General features: G+C 33.5%; 4 protein-coding genes across 5 annotated transcripts in view; 1 reads left to right on the plus strand and 3 right to left on the minus strand.

The window, feature by feature from the left end:
• The window catches only part of LOC130622911 (RPA-interacting protein B-like), a 97,426-nt gene that overhangs the window by 47,930 nt on the left and 27,957 nt on the right, over nt 1-21,539 (minus strand). The window lies entirely within an intron of this gene.
• On the minus strand, nt 151-4,009 carry LOC130622912 (mitochondrial fission process protein 1-like). Of its 2 annotated transcripts, XM_057438373.1 has the most exons (4): nt 3,868-4,009; nt 1,777-1,904; nt 883-1,127; nt 151-567 (listed from the first exon to the last, which is right to left on the minus strand). In XM_057438373.1, the coding sequence occupies exons 1-4, from the start codon at nt 3,932-3,934 to the stop codon at nt 438-440; spliced, it is 570 nt and encodes a 189-aa protein (XP_057294356.1). In that variant the 5' UTR covers nt 3,935-4,009; the 3' UTR covers nt 151-437. The 2 variants fall into 2 exon arrangements, with proteins under 2 accessions (XP_057294356.1, XP_057294355.1); XM_057438372.1 differs by lacking the exon at nt 151-567 and having other exon boundaries at nt 629-1,127.
• On the plus strand, nt 4,186-5,601 carry LOC130622914 (uncharacterized). Its single transcript, XM_057438374.1, has 2 exons — nt 4,186-4,320; nt 5,245-5,601. Exons 1-2 carry the CDS (start codon nt 4,189-4,191, stop codon nt 5,503-5,505), a joined length of 393 nt encoding a protein of 130 aa, XP_057294357.1. The 5' UTR covers nt 4,186-4,188; the 3' UTR covers nt 5,506-5,601.
• Nucleotides 6,680-10,513, minus strand: LOC130622909 (neuferricin-like). Its single transcript, XM_057438368.1, has 4 exons — nt 10,358-10,513; nt 9,852-10,189; nt 7,602-7,998; nt 6,680-7,065 (listed from the first exon to the last, which is right to left on the minus strand). Exons 2-4 carry the CDS (start codon nt 10,162-10,164, stop codon nt 6,897-6,899), a joined length of 879 nt encoding a protein of 292 aa, XP_057294351.1. The 5' UTR covers nt 10,165-10,189; nt 10,358-10,513; the 3' UTR covers nt 6,680-6,896.

The raw sequence follows: 21,539 nt of genomic DNA on the forward strand, positions 1-21,539 counted from the left end.
TGTGAGCCAGGTCAAAAGAAAAATAATTTTTTTATAAAATATCTTAAAATAATTCGCAAAAATATTAACCCATGCAAAATGCATTTTTTTCACCTTGCAAAAAGAAATTTACTTATTTCTGTAATGGCCAGGAAAATGTAAAACAAGTACTTTAGCGGGAAAGTCTTTGCTTATGAAAATAAACATCAAATGTAGTTAACATGCTTCACATATCTAGAATAAATACGTAATAATTATAGCTATACTTGTTACATTTAAAAATTGAATATATATATATCAGGTGAAATATTAAAAAAACTTACTTCAAATGTGCAAGTTTAACACTAAACAGTGGAACAAATATTTACAAATTCAAAATATCGGCTAAATTTATTAACAAAGTAAATTCTTTGACGACAAGGTCGAAAGTGAAAAACCTAAAAAGGTAAATTCTACTGTTACTTATGCTTTCTTCGAGAATCTTGTTCCATGATATCGTGGAAGGCTTTTTCTTCATGTGGAAGACGGTGTTCAACACCCACGTCTTTTGATAACTTTACACCACTGTCTATTACAGCATCCACCAAACTATAACAACAACAATATATTACAATGAAACACAATGGAAATATAATGCAATCAGATGAAACAATGTTAATAACATGTAACTTTGGAAAATATCATTTCGGGCATACAATCCAGTAGACAGTAGACATCATCAGAGTCTGATGATGTCTACTGGAATGTGTAGACGAATATATAGATTCTAAAGAAAATCGTTTTACATCCCTCTGATTTTCAATGATTAAGCTTCTGGTTATTTTATTTATAAACATGTAACTTGAAATAACAGATGGGACGAAATATTTTTTATCTGTTAACGACAAAGAACGAATTTCTAACCGATCAATTGGTTTGATTATAACTGGTATACACCCAAGTCCAATTGAAGTAACCAAATATTTCTGTCTTGTTGGCGATAACAATGATGACATCATACTTCTGATTACAATATTTGACATCCAACAAATTCGATTGATTGTAAAACCAGGTATGATGACAGAAGCAAGACCTTGCCATACTGCAGCTTCAATAAACATTTCTATTGCCTTCTTATTTGGTGACTTTTTATTTGTAGATAAATCTTCCTGCATAATTTGAGAAACATTAGAAAAGATAAAATAGGTTGGCACAGAAAAGCTGAAGTTACTGCAGCTTAGATTTACCGACATATCGCCTTATCCCAGAATATTAACGAGGCACAAATTAACGATCATGAAATTAACACATACCTATAACAACTTATTTAGGCTAACTGACTTACAAAAAACATTACAATAACCGGAATCAGGAAATATGGGTTCATTAATCATTAATAAGGGTTTATTAAAAGCTAAGTTGTTGAAAAGCTAAGTTGTTATAAGTTGTTGACAATATCAGATGCCCTGCAGCTTGCCTTAATAACATTAGACTAGTAAACCGTATCAGGACAAACTAAATAACAAAGTATACATGTGCGCAAGTTTTGTATTGTAATCGCTAGAATATACATTTTAAAACTTTAATTACAGCTCTTAAATTAACTAGTCATTTTTTTAAACGTGCTGGATATATACGTTAAAGGGGTAATGAGGGGCATTTTATTAATGCGAATTTCCAAAATTTCTCGTTAATTTTGTGCTTCATTAATTTCTTTGACTAAGGTATAACATCATTTAAGTAAACAGATTTTACAATTATTAATGGTCATAAAGTTTGGTTTTGCTTATGTTCCTACTCAGTCTAAAAACTATTTACCTTCTTTACGTTGAATGCTTTAGAAGTTGCATCAGACAAACAATAAGTTGATGCCACAACATAACTCAACCTCACAAAACTCACTGGTATGAGCTGTCGGAAGGCTTCACCAACTTCATTTGCATATCCTAAATGTAAAGTATCGGCATAAGAAGCACAAATAAAAATTATGAACAGTTCAAGACTCAATCAAGTTTAAAATTCTACATAATCTAAGAGCAATGCAGAATATGAATTCTCTTACAATTCGTTCTCAAGTTACCATCTATATATAAATAAAAAGAAAATTGTTTTCTTGCTATTAAGAAAAAAATATGAACAAATCAGGCTGAAAAAGGCTCAAAAATAAGACTCGGCTTGACTCAGGGCACTGTACTGCTTCTTTAAAAAAGTGTTAATAAGATAAAATATTAGCACATGGTATGTAATATTTTGGTGACAATTTGATAATTTATATTTTTCCTTTTATATATATAACTACCTCAAAAAATTTTTGTGTTTAAAATCTCTATCTCTTTAAAAATAGCTCTATTTATGTCAAAATGGTTGTGTACAGCATTTTTAGAAAATCCCAGCAAAACCAGATTTTTACAGAATTTGTTTTGGTTGCACATAGCTTAATGTTGGAATCACTGACGCCGTAATGTATTGGGTAAAACTATCACACTTTGTGTGAGAGACTGAGTTTTGATTGAATGTTACCATGGCCCCGGATTACCAAACCCATATGAGGGAAATGGCACACTGTGTGAACCGTGAGTGGTAGAGCGCAGACCCTAATTAGGTCTGCATAGCTTAAAATGGGCATTAAATACTCTAGGGCTCCCTATCTAAGACATTGCCCCTTTAGGAAATAATAGACAGGGTATTTTATTTTTGATATTTGAGAAGCTAGCCATGTAAAATATGCACATATATCTTTCTATTTACTGCAAAACCCAAACAGAAAGCTCACAAAGGCCATTTTGTTTTGAAATAATAGTGTCTGGATTGTAGGTCTCTTTTTGACCTTTCTTATTCTAAATACTTTGTATCTATAGGATTATTCATTTTTTTCACAAGTTAAGATGAAAATAATCATCACATTCTCTAGCCATGTATAAACCTTAAACTAACTAGTTTAAACATAATTTCGAGGCAGCATCCTGCGCAAGTCAGTTAGCTAGCTTGCTACAGCTAGCCTTATTTACTCCTATTCTTTAAAGTTTTTATTCGGTTTGGTAAACAAATGGAGTTAGGTAGCTAGCGTATGATCCGCCAACTTCGTGAATCCGATAACTCCTAAAAATGCTTTCGAAGCCTACAACAACTTACCACAGCTCTGTCTACCATTTTTAATAAATGAATTCGATTCAGGGGGTTTGATACTACCACTTAATCATTTTAGGGGTGTCCGAACTCGCGCATGACAAAAATTTGGCAGTAAGTTCAGCCGGCTACACCTTTTTGTGATTTTCAAGTCAAGCGTGACAGTGGTCATTTTTTGATATATATTGTTATCTCAGTTAATTGATTATAATTATGGTCATGTTATATATACCTTTTTTGAGGGTCCAATGATTCGAGAAGGTTTTCTAATGAATATTTTAATTTTTAAAATATTTTTGCTAGTCATCAGAAAGCAACGTGTTTTTCAAATTTCAGGAGTTGAGGGATCCATCACGGCATTATCGGATGATAGTACATGTCGGATCCGGCATATTTGTCCACAAATAAATGTATTTTTTTCCTGTCATACAGTCCGCGACAGATAGCGCTACGATAATAAAAGTTTGAAATAATAATTAATAAGTTCCAAATTAAATTTTTAAGGTCTCTTTAAAGTTTAAAAATAATAATAATATTATTATTATTTTTAAGTTACAGGGAAACCATTTTGGTTTCTACATTCTTTTTTCCTTGTTGCATACCTAGTTAGGAAAAATTTAGCTAATGTAGCTAGCTAAAATGTTCGTCAGGAAAAATTATCATTAAATAACAGCTAGCTAGCTACCTAAATGGTTTCATTCAACGTTAGCGTTGATGATGTTAGCGCAGCTTACAGCAAGCAGCAGAAAATTCATGTTACATGTTTACTAAAATCTTAGCTACCTAAATATCGTACTGGAGTGTCCCTGAAGTAATCCAGCGGAACATTCTCTTTTTTCTTCTCGTTCATCTAGCTAGGTACTTTTCAGGATGTTTATGTAGGCTTCATATATTATAGCTTCGCTTCTCCTAACTTTACTTCACGTTGCACCTTACTTGCGGACCGTGCTGGAGACAGCATATTTGTTGACAAAATGACGTATTCAAAATGGCGAATTTAAAAACAAATGCTAATTTGGCGCTGGACTGAAAAAATGAAGTCAAACAACTCAGATAAAATGAAGAGTGTTGCACCTAAAAACTACAGTTTTACAATAGAAGTCAATGAAGGTATTGACAGAAAAAACCCTAAGCATAATAATAAACCTGTTTTATCGTCTTGCCTACAAAGAAAAGAAGAAACCTACTGGCTCAGAAATTGAGGAAAAAATCAAAATTGCAGAGCTTCGACGAAAGGTAAATTTATAACTTATGAAAGTTAATGCTAGATTAACTTTTGAAGGATAAATATAGGGTTCCAAGAAATATATTTGCCAGGTTTATTTTTGCGATTGTATGCAAATTTGCGCCTTTCAAAAGAAATCATGCAAAATTAATCACTGAAATTTAAGACAAGCATTACATAAATTATCTGGAAGTTTTAAGTTGAGTGCGCTGTGCAGTATATGTTTTAAGAATTTATTTAAAAAATTAATTATCTCTTTGTTTACATTAAAATAGCTGTCGAGACGTAGCCTGGAATAAACTCGCTCGTTTATGATAATATATATTATTCAATGAAAATGAACTATATATTATTCAATGACCATTAACAGATAAGTGGTAATATTTTTTTTAATTTATTGATACAACAAGCAAAAGTAAGATAGTGATTAGAATAATAATTAGTTAAGATTTCAACATGGCTGCAAAATTGGTTCCTATTCTTCTAAACTACAAAACGTATGATTTCTTATTGTTGTTACACGAGGTGTTTTATTCATCAACTTTTTTTACTTTTTCCTACAAAGCATGTCGTTTTTAATATGCACGGAAATCCTTTAGAATAAATTAATTTATTTTTTATTTTTTTGCCAAAACAAATGTTTCCGGCTTTGTTTCTTGCTTCCAGTCGAAATACGACAATACAGTTTGGTTTAATTTTTAGGTACAAAATTTTGCACGATCATAAAGTATTTTTAAGTGGCTTTAAACCCCCCCAGTCTACCAAGATTTATTTTTTTCCTCCTGACTAAACTATTCCATAGTTTCACCATAGTAACGGGCGGATCTGTCTACCGCTAAAATTTTTGACCATGGTTTTCACAAAATTCAAAAAAATGATTTGTAAAATGAAACCAGGTAGAAACCAGATTTATGATCTAATGTGAAATTTTATAGAATGAAATTGAACTTCGAGTTGCAAAGACGATCAGAGAAAGAGAAAAAATGCAGGCATTTGCATTAAAAATGAACAAATTGCGGCTTCATCATGTTGTCATGGAAAATGATAAAGCACATTGCGGGAAAACCAAGAAAAACGATGGTATTTTAACTAAAAAAGAATATGTTAAACTAGCAAGTGAACTATCTATGGAATTTGAGACTCGTGCTGAAAAACTAAACGAAGACATTAAAATTGCAGAAAACTTACAAGTTTAAATTAGAAACAGTATGTAAATACCCTTTTAAATACACTGTACACTTTTTGTATTTTTTCAAACCCATGTTAATATTAATTCTGCACTAGCGTCACTATGCGCTATTTGGTTTATTTATATATTAAACCATTATACTCGTTGTATGTTTTTAAAAAGCAAATCTTGTTTTAATGTGCAATTTTACAAATTACGCATTACTTCTTCAAAATTGTTGGAATTAAATATTTCCACAATAAATATTTCTCTTTTTGACAATCACGGATCTCATTTCTTCGCGCCGTCTCGGATACCAAAAAAGCGAGAAATTGCCCTGGGAACGAGGTTGCTGTAACCCTAAACTTGTTGGCACCTATAATAGTATAATAATAGGTTTAAAGTTTACCTACCAGTTAAAAACAAATTGATTCCATATGAAAGAACCTAAAAAATTGTCCATAAATTCATTGTTTTGGAAAATCTTTATTGATTTTCCAGTTTCCTTATTACATGAAATTAACTTTAAAACAGGACGTCATACATTGTTGAATGGTTGAAAAGCAGCATGGGTGGTTCGCGCTAGGAATGGCGCCGTAGTTAAATTTTAGAAAAATTTTACTACAACTTGTTCTAACCACGTTAATTTCATGTTTTTACAAAGCCGCATTAGTTTTATGCATCCGAAATGAAAATATGGAACGAACATGTTGCTATCATGTGCGTGAATTTTCTGAGTTGTTAATTTCCTGTAATTAGGTAGTACTTTACCGATTCGATAAATATTCAAAATTATGACATCATCAAGTAGCTCTAAAACAAATAATTGGTGTTATTAATCATAGAATTATTAAAAATTCATATAAAATGTTTAAAATGCTAAATTTAATGCCTAAAATCATTTATAAGCCTAACGCCTTAGTAAAACTGTTAAATACAACACCTCACAGCTACTTAATGATGTGATGCATGATTAGTGGAACTTTCTTAGAAATAATCACGATTTTTTAACAAGATATAAATTACTAGACAACCTTTTGAGCTTTTTCGTATGAAATCAACTTGTTTCAAAGTGAGAGGTAGAGATTTTCTTCTCAAGCGTTTTATATAGAATTAATACCGTTCTAAAATTTAGAAAGCAATGCATTTGTTGATGAAAAATTGTGGTACGAGCTCTTAGGTAGAAGTGAAAAGCGCAAAACACCAGTAAATGTAAACAGTTTTATTTTAATTCTTAAACAAACACCTAAATAATATTAAATATAAATAAAACCTAATATATAAAAATATATACAGTATAACAAAGTATTAAATAACAATTCTCACAAAAGTATACATACAAAATCTAATTAACATTTGTTTTTTCTTTATCTTTCAGTTTGATTTTCACCATTTCATCATTGCTATAAAAATCAAATGTTATGTCCCCTTAATTTTACATTTTCTAGCCGTGGGTGGACAGTTTGCGTACTCCTTAAATCTAGGATCAGAGAAATGCTCTCGTTTTATGCAAGCGCAGCGATGAGATGTTTTACCAGGTTTGAAGAACATACGAGGATATCCTATCCAGTCCCTTCGAACACCACCACTAAGATATGAAAAAATAATAATATTAAATACATAGGAGGTCAGGCAATTAGAGGAAGGATGTGGTCAACTAGTGGTTCTTTAATGATAAAAATTCTTTTTTGTTTTGTTTGAAAGATATATTTCCTTTTCATAAAAAAATTCTCTGTTTTTCAAAAGAAACAAATCAGAATAGTTTTTCTGGCCAATACAGACCAGAATATCTTAAAAACATCCTACGAAAAACCTCCTAAGAAAAATTACAAGTTATTGTGTATCAAAAAACTACTTGTACCATTGGATAAAACTTGAGAGAATAAAAATTGATATTCATAGATTGTAGTTCTAATTAAACCATTTTGATTCATATAATGCCTTTAAATAAATCACAAAGAAAACTGCTGCTCAGAAAAGTGGCACAAATGTCAAAAATACTTGAACTGTATAAAATTATTGCAGATTTGCAGAAAAATAATTCTAAAAACAGGATCTTGCAGTCTATAATAAAAACGTTATCCCAAGGTGTGTTTAATAGATAATAACAAAGATTGTGTATACCTTGCCTGTCCACACGAAATTTCTGTTCCAGTATCAGCTGTCCAATGCGAATTGCATCCTGGAAAAAGTATATTGTCATTTTCGTCACTAGCTTTTTCTTTCTTTCCTGCTTCATATCCAGCTTGGAAAACTCGGAAACCTTCCCTTTGTGTTCCTGCAGAATCATAAAAATATCCATCCACTTTACCAATATATATGTAGTCTTTATAATACATTTGCATCCAGTCCATCAAACCTACGTAATCTTGTGGCTTTAGTCCTTCAATGTTATCAGTTAAACCTTTTCCATTAAATTCACCAGTAACGAAAGCACATGAACCATCAATACCAGCAAAAAAACTGTACCCGCCATCTTTCCCATAATGTTTTCTACCTTTTGTCACATCAAATACTTTTCCTTAAAAAAACAAATACAAGTTTTTAAATTTATGTGATAGTATGGGCAAATAAATACATCCGTGGTTTAGTCAAGATAATGGCAATCGATAGATGGAGTTTGATTGAAATTTCCTAATCTCTATAACAATAGCTGTCGTCTGTCTGTCTCTGTGCGGACCCCCGCTGAGTTAGAAAATGATGTTGCGGAAACACAAACATCAAATGCAATATATGTTTATCCACTTTGTTGTGATGGGTAAATATAAAGGACAGGCGACTCAGTGGATTTTTCCATGGGCCACGGACTAGTCCCTTTAATAATAACCGAATTCCGTCTGTCCATCCGCGAAAGGCGTGTCCTGTTACGGAAACACAAAATGCGATAAATAAAGAACAGGCGACTTCGCGGATTTTTACACGGGCTAACGACTAGTCCATATAATAATACGCTAAGTGTGCCTGTCTGTCTGTAACAGGCAAAGCAGATGTGTTGTTTTTTCTAAAAAAACATCCGTGGTAACATGTAACTTTTGCTAAACTTTTATTTTTATTCTGTATTTTGTGTGCTTTTGATTTAAGATTTTTGTTTTATGGGTAATTTATTTTATTGTTCTCATAAAAACCTTTGTGAATGATGTAAACTTTATTACACCCAAGTTACAGGTAATTAATTTTTATTATTCCCTTAAGCCGAATCTCCACCAGACGATATTAGCGACGATTTTTGTGATGGAATGTAGAAACCAATTCAACTTTTTAACATGACGAAAATCGCGACCAATCAAATTCGAGTATTTATGACGATCGTCGTAATAGTCCCGTATAGTTTGTCTAGTTGTATGAAAAACACATTGGTTTTATTTATTCTCGCTTGAATGGAACTAACAACAAAATGCTTCGACAAAAAAAACTTCGCTGTTTTTTTATTTGGTATCTATAGTGGATTTCTCCACGGGACTAAATACTAGTTACAAATAATGATAAAGACCAGGTACAAGTACAAGTTTCCAGAATAAGGCAACACTGTAGGTGCAGTTTGGTTGATTGAGGGAATTTGGATGCGAATCACTTTTTAAAAAATTGTACTGTTATCGTTTTACTACTTATAGACATTTCATATAGGGTGTCTGATTGGTAATGGGAAATAGTCCAACTTTCCATGCTTTTTTGTATTAGAATAGGAAATTTAAGGGGGTTCGTGGTCACAAACCTATGTCAACATAAAAAGTTTAGAGTTTTCGAAATATTAACGTATACACACACAACTTAGCTTTTGTGAATATGAACATCCTAAGATAAAACTTCACAAAGTCAGCGTTGTGCAAAAAAAAATATGTCTAAACTACATGGGAAAAATACTCCCTTTCAATTTAAGACAAAGAGCAAATCAATTTTCCAGGAGATTTCTAGTAAAATAGCTGACACTTATAAACAACTCAAGAACATTTCTAGGACCATGCTACATATAATAGTTTTTAGGAGTTTCCAGGAGCATACAATCCTGCATAAAATAGGGTCAGGCTGTATAAATTTCCAGAATCTTTTTTTTTTTACGTAAGAAACATCCATGCTGAATCAAAAGTGTGTCAATAACCTATACCTTAAAAGAAGGAAATGTTTACATAATACTTTGTAATTTCAATAGTCTTCCCATATATATATATTTTTTTCTTGGACTGCAGATACCCCAAAAAATTGCAACATATACTTGTTATATACATGTATATATAGATCACTACTTTAATAAAAGTTTGTGTTTGGTGGATTAATTGATCACTTTGGCAAAGAAGGACATCACCATTAAGCAACAACAAATGAATCAGAAATTTCTGAATAAATGTGTAAAAAAATATTAGTTCAAGAAATTCTTACCTAATATTGCCAAGTAGATTTTATCTGCTTCGCCAGAATATTTTTTTAATTCCTCCTTAGACATAATTACTTCTTTATGCAATTCTTCAGTATTGATATATCCCAATTTGTGAAGAAAATAGTCTTTTATTGACAATTCTGCAGGGAGCTTTTCTCCCAGTCGCATGTACAAGTTCAATAGACCATAATTAAATTCCAATGGGATCAACACAGATCCTGTTACAATCACAATACTGGAATAAACAATGAAGGTTGTCCAGCTGGGACAGGAATGTACTGGTTTAGAGCAGTACATTCCTTTCTCATCATCCATCTTCTTGTAGATAAAATACAACTACCTTAAAGAATAATGAAGATCAATGGATTGGGGCTGCGTAGCTCAAAATAAGCATTAAATACTCAAAGACTCCCCCATTTAAGACATGGCCCCTCCTGGAAATAATAGACAGGGTATGTCCCTCGATATTTGTGAGGCTAGCCATGTAAAATATGTACATCTATCTTACCTTTTCGCCTTTCTATCTCCAGGCTTGGGCCCTTCAGACTAAACTGGTAGGTCTGCAGCAGCCGTGTGGTACGCTAAAAATAACGCCTTGTGTAATTTCCTGACTATAGGCCCCTAAAGTTTTTTGCACTCGAGATTCTTTTCTAAAGACTTTCTAGGGTTTATTGCCTATATGTCAAACCGCTAGCGCTAAGTTGATGGCCCCGATGTTAAAAAGCCAAAAGTCACTGGGGACGAGGTTGGGTATTGTCTTAACCCTATTCGGTCCGGGGTTTTTCGAACATACTATGACCGGGGGAAGGGGGATTCCGCCCCCCCCCCTCAATAACTTTTCATAGGGTTGTTCAAATTGAATCAAACTTGGCACACTTATAGTACGTCATAAAATGAACAAAATGGCGGCAATAAATTTTTGCTTGCGTCAGCACATTTTCAGAAGCTTGGAAATTGTTAAAAATGCCATTATCTGCTTAAAATATAATGTTCTAGAACGAATTTTTACATTCTGTTTGAAGTTTCTGAAAACTAAATAAAAATTTTTTAACATATCTTCCGGTTTTTACATAGATCGATTAAAAAATTGCCAAAAATTGTCCGAAAATCCGTTTTTTTCCGATTTTCGGGTAAAATCCGACAAAATCGGGAAATTGAATTAGTCACGTGTCAAAATTATTCAAAATGATTTTTCTTGACGAAACAAAGTTGTGTTCCAAGTTTCAAGTTCTAAGGATAATCCTAACAGGAGTTATTATATTTTCCCAATTATAAGGATTTCATAGAGATTTTAGGGGTAGTTTCGAGTAATGGCCAATATCAAAGCCTCTGAATGGTATGGGACCTAAAAATTTAGCATGCAGGTGTCTAATAGATAAATGTTGAAACTCAGTAAGTATCATAGCCATATAAGAAAGCAATCAGGAGTTATTAAAAAAAACCGTCAGGGGGGGGGCGGAATCCGCCCCCCCCCCCCCCCCCGGACCGAATAGGGTTAAGAAACATGAGTATTGAAAACCAAGTAAAGAGAATATTTTTGTATAATTGGAAGAAAAAATGCAGGGAAAGTAGAACTATTACAAAGTGTGTTTTTGACACATTTTTTTCCTTCAAAAGAAGAGAAGCCACCTCTTAACAATAACGTAATTAGCTCTCCATTATATTTATTTATTTAAATTTCTTTTGCACACGTTCACGATTATTATACAGTTTTTGTTTTTTCTTAATGATCTTTGAAGTTGTGAGAGAACTGAATTGTGATTCTTATACGTGACCATGGCTGCAGTATGGTGGCCGAGGAGTGTCAACGCGTAAAATGAATTTGGCAAAGACGAATTAAAATCTAAAATAAATGTCAAAGTCAAAGTTAAGTTAAAAATGAAAACAAAATTCAGACATAAGTTCAAAGTAAAGGTTATTATAAAGTGACGACACTATTCGGCCAGCGACGTGGCCTGACAGTGTCATGGTGAAAAAAAAGTAAAAATACAAGTTTATCGTCTAATATGTTTGTAATGATAAAATTTGTCGTTACCGTAAATTCAAAAGATAATACAAAAGCCCTGGTATGGAAGTCGAGTCTTGGAGAATATACGTGAAGATGCTGAAGGTTTGAAAAAAAAGTAAAAATGGTTAGGTTTGACTATCCAATTTCAACTGTTGTAACTGTGGAGTATACCCACTAGCAAACTTTAGACTGAATGATGCTATTTTGAGCAGATTTGAAGATTTTTTATTATTATAGAAGCAGCAGGAGGGCAATACGATGACTTCTTTGTCGGCTCAACACCCAAGTCTTAAAGTGTTAAGTTTTGTCTTCTCTGACGAGTTTAAATTATTAAGATTTTTGATTACATCCTAGATCTTATTAAAACAAGCGGTTTTTTTCTTTTCCTTCTTCTTCTTCGACCGATTTTTTAGCTTATTGCCGTAACGTCACGACTTTTACATTCCAACCTCGTCCCGCTTCGAAGTCTAAAATTTCAACTCTTTTATAGTTTTGTCTCACATATTTTTCCAGGTAATCCTTCAAGCATATATCGTTTTTCAAGGACATCGTCACTTCTTATCGTTTATTATTATACTCGCATATAAAAATATCCATAGTAGAGGCAGAGTGTACAGTTAGCTAGCTAACTTGACGTTATTTTATTTCACAGCCACCATACTGCAATATCCAGCCGAAAGTTAGTTGAAGGAAAAAAATATGTTAAAAAACACACTTTGTAACTGTTAATTGGACATATGTAACCCGCACTACTAAAGTAGAACTACGGCCGTTATTTTAATTAGTGGACACCTTTGGTGCAATCACTCTTTGCCTTATAATAAAATATATCGCGTTTAGGATGAAGTTGACAATAACTCGCAAAATACGCAAAATTAATTCTCGCGAAAATTACTACTAGAGCTCTGGAAAATGCTAGACCTTGTCGACTTAGCACGAACCAATGATCCATCAAATGTGAGTGTGAAGAAATTACCATAACATCAACGCGCGTGGTTAGGTAAATACATTCCATCGTTGAGATTTTTTAGCGATAAGCAATAATAAAAAAAACTTGTAAAATTTTGTACAATATCCCTACAGATCATTTTCGTGAAAAACGTGTTATTTTAAATAAAGACTCTAAAACAATGTATAATTTTTTTATTAGCGTTATATTCTGCAGATAAGTTTAACGAATAAATTTTTGGATGATACCCTAAAGACTAGGAGGGTCATTGTCATCCCCAGAGAGCTCTTTGAGATAAACCTTGAGGTTTTAATCTCAAAGAGCTCTAAGGACGAGAATGTAGCAAATATATCTGCACATACAATATGTTCACCCAGTATCAGGTGCGGAGAAAATCAGTGAAAATGTACGCATTACCAAATGTTCTAATTTATCAGTAGCTCTGGTGGATTTGTTAAATGAATCAATTGCGGTTGCACGTTCTCGTCCCTATACATCTAATAATTCGAGATTTTTTCTCAAAGAGCTCTGGGGACAACAATGGTTATTGCAATGTATATTCTTCACATATGGTATCTATTGTATACAAATTATTTCAGGTGTGACCAATTATTGGAAATAAACTCCTTCTCTAAAGTCAACTAACTTTAAGACCTAGTCTGGCGAATATAAAAGAATTCTGGCTACCTTAGGAGTACTAATTTTCACGGGTATTTATTTTCGCGAATCATAAAAAATTGTACTTTTTGCGGGTATAAATTTTCGCGAATTAAAGAAATATTGATTTTTCGCGAGTATTAATTTTCACGAATTTTTCGTATTTCTAATTTTTGCGGGAATTAATTTTCGCCTAAGTAGACTTAAATAAAAAAATGTAATTTATTAACTTTTCACGTGCATTTCACGAGAAACCTTCCGAAATGGGAAATTGAAGACAAGACAGTTAATTCCGATGTTTGCCACCACAAGTATAAGCTGTTTCTATATTAGATTTATCAATGTGTTAGCTGTTGGTGACGTCAGCATGTCAATGCGGCTTTACAACTAGCCGGCCCAATGAAGTTTTATTTTTTGATTGTTGTTGCGGAAATAAATGCCTAGCAACACACATAGCAACCATTTTCACCGACATAAAGTAGCTTTTCAACCAATTAACTTGAATATAACGCGTTTCAATCTATGCAGCTCCTACCACAAGTTGCTATTCTCAGAAATGCTAAATTAAATTAAGTCACAGGAACTTGGCCTGAAATGTGAGCTTGAAATAGTGCAATTTAAGCTTGGAAACCACACGAAACAGGAAATCTCGAAATCAAAGCACACTTTTGCAATTTCTTCTGCCTTTAAAGGCATTAGTGCCAACCGTTAAAATGTGCCGAAAAATTACTAGTTTCGCCCTGTAAGTCTATTCCCATCCTAGAAATACTGAATGAGTTCCCTGGAAGATGACTTACCGGAGATTAACGTGTGTTAATTAGTTGATTAACATGTGCTTAAGAATATTAAGAAATAGCTGCTTGAAGTCGTGCACGCTAATCAACAATTGATATGATTTGGTGTTGAGCGTCAAAATGTCATATTAGCAACGGGGCAACCCAGACAGCCAATCGAATATTTTTTTGTCCTCATTCTGTTGCATTTCCTTGTGAAGTAACTTGAAAAACGACTTTTTTTGAAGAACAACCGTAAGCAATAGAAATTTTTTTTTCCTATTTTTATTCCTTTTAAACAGAAATTGACGTTCAACCTCGTTTCCAGGGCATCTCGTAACTTTTTTGACATTGGAACGGCGAATGTTCGTATTCCGTCCCATGTCAAAAAGATACAAGTTTGAACGCACGTATACCACATCTCGACCACTGTCTGACAAAACGTTGCAGATCAAAGACAGATGCAGTAAACGACCGTAACTGTTCTACTAATGATTCATCTAATGATCTCCCCAATACCATTTGGTCGCACCACAGGTTTCTGGGCCAAAGAACTTAAACAGCAATCAAGGAAATCATGAAGAGATCTATCCTTGCAGACATATCATTCAAGACGCAGGTTTTTGGCATCCTTGCCAATGCATCAGATAGCTGTTGAGTGTGTTCATTAAAAGAAGAAGATGTTTAGATTAACCTCCAATAGTCAGCATCCACCGATAAAGGGTCTGCTACTCGTTTTATTTAGATTATTTTCCGAATCACAGTGTCGTGAATTTCATCTTTAGTACTTCTCCTATAAGCTACTTGCAGGAAAATGCCGTCTTTTTCTCTTCACACATTTACACTTTGACTCGACTGCAAGTTCATTAAATGAGAAACAAAATGCTATTGAATATCAATGTTGTGTTCTTACTATTGAAAACAACATAAGAAGAAGAAAATAAGGATGAAGCAAGCTTAAAAAGAGTAAGAACAGACAGGAAGAAAAATCAGTGCAGTGTGGTTCCAGCAGGCTTGGAAACGATTTACCTTTGAAAGATATTTGACTTTATCTGGCTTCCAATCTCCGTTATAACCAAACAAAGAAAATAATCTGCGCTATGGCACCTTGCCGGCTATTTACGTTGGATATAGCAGTTGGGAAAATTATTACGGAGAATTTCGTAGTGTTTTGTGCTATAGTCTGTAAACTAATTTACGAAGATGGCAGGTAGTTACTTTGCGCCTGATTGTAAAGGCTTCGTGGTTTTGTAGAACAGCTTTTTTATAAGAACCTGGTTTAAAAGGCTGAGATTTTTCTAATAATAAAGAACCTATGAAATTAATACTCAGCTTTGATTTTCTTTATATATTATAAGAACAAAAAATGTTAGATAAAATGGCAAAAGTTCGTTCCCCCCAACAAGTAGTCTTATAAAAAAAAGCCTAACAAGTCCTGGGGACGAGGTTGATAAATTATACTATTTAATTACTAGGTTCAAGCAGTTTAAGGTTGTCAAAGGTCAACGTCATCTATCTATTTCTCATAATCCTCAAAATATTTATCATCATATCTGCCGCCATATATTGTCCCGATTTTCAAAGAACACAAATAAGAACATTTATGACTGAAAAGGTGTGGAGAATCGGCACATTTCAGCCTGAGCTGAAATTTTCTAATAAACAAGGACAAACGACGCTTTTTCTTGGCTAACAAAGTGATCCGAAGCCAGAATTCTTCTTGATGGATTAACTATTATTGATTAAGGATATGGCCACTTCAGTGTTGGAAACACTGTTATCATCAATACGTGGGTCCTATGTTTAAGATGTATACATTAGGTATACACTGGCGTTGCTTACTCAATTGGGTTGACCTGTGGCTGTGATAATGACACATGATAAACATGCCCGCACTTTTGACCGAACCCTTGTGATTACGAAGCGAACTCCAGAACCACAAGGACATTTTCCAGTTCTTTAGCTGACCAGAGATCGGAAAACCGGGAATGTTTTCCCCGGCTTTTTAAACACAGCAAATAAATCATTTTTAGCGATTGTCACCGACGAGAAAAGAAAAGATTGTGATCTTTTCTTTTTTCGTCGGGTCTTACTTTTTTTATTAACATTACCTGTTATACATAAATAAGGTTGTTATCATATATAGAGGATGTATAAAACTTGATGTTTTTCCTTTTTTAGTCAATCACACTCTTGATGAATTGTCGCGTTGAATTTTTCTATGTTATTATCCGCATTTCTCGGCGATCTGGATCCTCGAATGCATCTCAATGTTGATCTTATGAGCGAAAGGCTAATTTTCGTTCTTATCACATTGGTCGCGGCCGAGTTTGAAATGCACCGCCAAACTCTCTGTCAAACGGGAAGGGGGGGGGGGCATTTTCTTGGTCTGTAATATCCTAGTCTAATGGAGAGCAAAATGTAAACATTCGCTTCGGAGAAAGATCAAAATGCGAAGAGAAAAGAAAGCAGATGTACACGATGTTATTATTATAGCTTTTGTTACCTATCAACCTATTATGGTTGTTTTTATTTAAATTATTTTCATCTTTCTTTGATTTTCATACTGTCAAATTGTACTAAACTTTCCAGTTTTTATTATATTTATGTAGCTAGATATATATTCAGCTACCCAGATAAGTTAAATTTTAATAGATATGTTCTGCCCAATCTTGGAATGCGCCCCGTCTTAAGACTGGCCAGGCCAATCTTCTGACAGTGACAAATGGGTAGCCAGTCTTAAGACTGGACTGCCCATTCTATGGACGTACATGCCCAATCTTAGAACAATAGTAAAAGACAAACAGAACAATAAATTTCTAGAATTTACCTCTTAATAGGAACTTTAAATTGAAATCTTTCTTGGAAAATCAAAAAATTTATATATACCATGTATTATATTTTTAAAAAATTGAAACTACTCAACCATATTAGCTAGCTGGCTACAACTCGCTAGCTGGCTAAACATCTCATCCAATGAAATTAAAAGCTATAGCTAACTAATAATATGGTTGAATACGATTTTTCTGATTCTTTATAAATATGAACATTTTATTTTTAAAATTTAGCCGCTATACTACAAGTGGTATATAAATGCTAAATGTATAACACGTGCTCTACCAGCTACCTAGCTAGCTAGCTACGATTTTCACTCCACTGTGTCCAAAAACTGGCCGGGTCAATTCAACAGTACCCAAAATATGATGTTTTAATGTGCCTGAGAATGTTTGTTGGGATTTGCAAAAAACAGAGGTCGTGTGGAACATCCCTTCTTTAAAATCTAAAAGGTGCCAAAGATGGGCCTAACATGGTCTTTTGCTCAATCTTGTGACGCCCTGCCCAGTCTTAAGACTGGCCAGCCAGTCTTAAGACTGGGCAATTTTATGTCCAAAGATTGGGCAGCGTCCTAAGATTGGGCAGAACAGATAGATAGATAGATGTGCATATTTTACATGGCTGGCCTCACAAATATCGAGGGATATACCCTGTCTATTATTTCCAGGAGGGGCCATGGCGTAGATGGAGAGTCCTAGAGTATTTAATGCTCATTTTGAGCTACGCAGACCCAATTAGAGCCCGCGCTCTACTAGACAACTCCCGGCAACATCAAACGGCCCACACAGTGTGCCATCTTCCCAATTTCCCTCACATGGCTTGGATTAACCCAGGGCTATGGTAACATTCACTCGCCCATGTTGAATCGCCGTCAAGAGCAATCGAACCACGGTCTCCCGCACAGAGTACGAGAGCTATAACCACTAATCTACTGCGCCACAATCATTTGACGGTTTCAATTTTAGCTACTACCTAGCTAGCTAACCATCACGCAGGTAAAGTAAATAAACTACAGTACTTTACTCCAATTAGGTGATATTAACTAAGCGAAGTTATGGCTGGCTATAGATAGTAGAATTGCTGTCAATTGTTTTTTTTGCCAATTTTAACATATTGATTGTTTTTAGAGTAACGTGAATATATATATTCTTGGATTCAAGTTAACACTTTTGAGGAAATTGATATGGGTATCTTGATTTATCAGCAAAAATTATATAAGATTAGAAATTAGGAACACTATATACTGTATAAAATTCTAATTAGCAAGAAGACCCAGCATAACAACTTAAAATATTTGCACTTTTTTCAAATATTCACTTTCCGGACGTTTACTTTTAAGTTGATGGGAAATAATATTTATATGATTGTTTCTGTCTATCCTCTTTATAGTTTTTTTCACCTACAGCAAGGTGTCCAACTGGACTTACTGTATGATTTTTTTATTATCCCAGTCAATAATATGATCATTCGATTCCAGCTGTGGTCCACAATCTCATTTTTTTTGTGTATCTGTGTTGCATTGTGCTCTTGCTCCTTGTTTAAAATTTGTTTCCACTCAACGCATTAACCGCAATCCTTACATGAGATTACCTTGAGTGTATTCAATTCAAGCCAGTACATTACTAAAAATGAAATACTCAACACAAAAATTCTGATACCATAATTTAAATACCAATAACCAACACAAATAGTCAATAGCAGTAAGGAACACAATTCTTCCCTAAAGTAGGTGCCATGTACAATGCAATTCAAAGCTCCTTCACAGCTGTGATTAGTTTGTTATATATCTGTACTAGTCAATTGTGAGATTAGACAGTGATATATTGCATACACATTGTAGCTACTGGTTCATCCTCTGCACTGTTTCCTGTCACCGTTTCTATTAGTTCTGTTTCTGATTTTTCTTTGAACCTTTCAATGGTCTTTCAAGTACCCACTTGCAAGTAATTTGTGGTTTATGTAAGATAACTCTTCTTTTTGTTCATTTTAACCCATGACTGACTGCTCTGTCCAGTAATAAGGACACTAAACTCTCTTTCCATGACATTTAGTCATTCGATGTTAAGTTGAGATATTGATCAATATGAGTTGGTTTGCAGCATACAGTACAGTCCAGATGTAAGCGTACGCGTACGCTCAACTTGCAAAAATAATTGCTTTCATTAAAAAAAACAATAGGATAGCGAGTTCCTTTCAAATTGCGCGAAAATAATTGCTTCGTGTTAAAAACAAAAGCATAGCGAGAAACATTGTTTAAAAACAATACTCTGCGCGAGAATAAATTAAACGCGACGGCCATTGAATTTTAATTTTTTTTAACAACGAAACTAATTATAGTAACGCGATTTTAATCTGATATATTTAAAATCACAAGCTCTTACTTTCAAAATGCGATCTAAAAAAACATTTCTATTGCAGTTTTTCGTTTTTCAACTTTTAAAATGCGATCTAAAAAAAAATTTCTATCGCCCTTTTTTGTTTTTAAACTTTTAAAATGCGATCTAATAAAACATTTCTATCGCCGTTTTTCGTTTTAAAACTTTTAAAATGCGATCTAAAAAAACATTTCTATCGCCGTTTTTCGTTTTAAAACTTTTATAATGCGATCTAAAATTAAATTTCTATCGCCGTTTTCCGTTTTAAAACTTTTAAAATGCGATCTAAAAAAACATTTCTATCGCCGTTTTTCGTTTTAAAACTTTTAAAATGCAATCTAAAAAAACATTTCTATCGCCGTTTTTCTTTTTTAAAGTTTTAAAATGCAATCTAAAAAAATTTTCAATCTTTGTTAAAATAAAATAATTTCTATCGCGTAAAGGCTTTATTTAACCCGCGCAACCAACAATGCCTTCTCGCTAGTCTATTTAGTTTCCACGCAAAACATTTGTTTAATAAAAATATTAAACAATAGCCCTTCGTGTCACATTGATAGAGTTGATAACATTTGCAAATATGCTATTGGGAATAGTTATGTTAACACTATTTAACAATAGTTACGCGCAGTTATAATAAGCTATTTTTTCTTCAATAATCTTTTGTTTATTACGCGCAAGTTAATGACTTACAAGACTCGCAAGATAATTAATAAGAACAAAAGACAAACAACTACCGCCTCCGAGAAAAAGGTGTGAAACTTGAGCGTACGCGTACGCTTACATCTGGACTGTACTGTAATAATCATAGCTACAATGTCAGTTTGCATAAAAAAGTTGCAGCACACAGGCTTCTCATTTTGAGGTATTCGATCGCTATTTTACGCCCTATTGCGTACCTGAATTACATGAGGTACGGGAAGAACCGCATACCTCCGTTGACAGATTACTTCCTAATGAAAGATATAATAATGAAAGATATAGTCATATTTAAAAAAATCCACATGTCTAATGCTAGCAATGTTTTAGTTTACAGTCTTTTCTTGGTCAGACACTTTTAGATCTCAGAATTATTGAATAATTCTGGTCCTTTTAATCCTTGAGCAAGCCTATTCATAGTCATAGCTGGTCATCCTAGCTAATTCACCGACTCCTGACTTAGTTAAAAGAACTACGTAGACATAACTCTCTTTTGCCTGGCCCTTCGTTGTTGGTAACCAGGTCTTACACAAGAAATCCAGCCATGTGGTTCTTAACTAATGCAGAGGTAAACGCCGATGGCGCACAGATGTTTCAAGTGTGCAAAATTGCACTTACAGGCGGAACAGACATTTTATCATGGATTTAATTGTAGATAATTTCTTCATTTGTCAAAGCAATTGATAACCATAGCTGGTCCGAATTTAATGGATTTTTTTCTTTATGCTGCAAGTGTTATTCAAACCTTTAATTTCTTAAATTTGAAAACAAAGCATATATTTGCCTATTCGCTTGTAATGACCTGAAAATTAAACAAAATATTTATAAAAATAATAGTATAGTCATGCATACTATTTCGTACATGTAGAAAAGGAAGTTAAGATTTAGAGAGTTGCTATACATAGACGCTCAATCATTGTGTTTGGGGTTCACGATTTAAAACGTCTCCCACTTTTCTACCTCAAAATAAATGCACAAAAAAGAGAGTACATTGGAGCCTGTATCGCACGCCTTTGCACTCGCGTTGTTAAACAAATAAATACCTATTTTAAAAGTCGCGTACCCAGAGCAAATTAGGTACGCTACACAATCGCATAACGTGTTCAACTGGCATATGTGATTGATCACATAAGCACATATATACAAAATGAGAAGCCTGGGTACAGTCCAAACATAAACTTCCATTCATATAAATAATTAAATTTTATAATGGACTATTGTTTTTTAAGGAAAATAATTACATCATGAGAAATTGAAAAGATCAATGAAACTTCTTGTTCAAATATTAATAACCTGTGTGTAAATTTGTAAACAACAACAATAATATAACAATAAACTTTACTATACTATGCTATTAATATAGCATAATTTTCATTTTGATGGTTTTTTTTCTTTAA

Source organism: Hydractinia symbiolongicarpus, chromosome 13 (genome assembly GCF_029227915.1).
Source record: "Hydractinia symbiolongicarpus strain clone_291-10 chromosome 13, HSymV2.1, whole genome shotgun sequence".
NCBI lineage: Eukaryota > Metazoa > Cnidaria > Hydrozoa > Anthoathecata > Hydractiniidae > Hydractinia > Hydractinia symbiolongicarpus.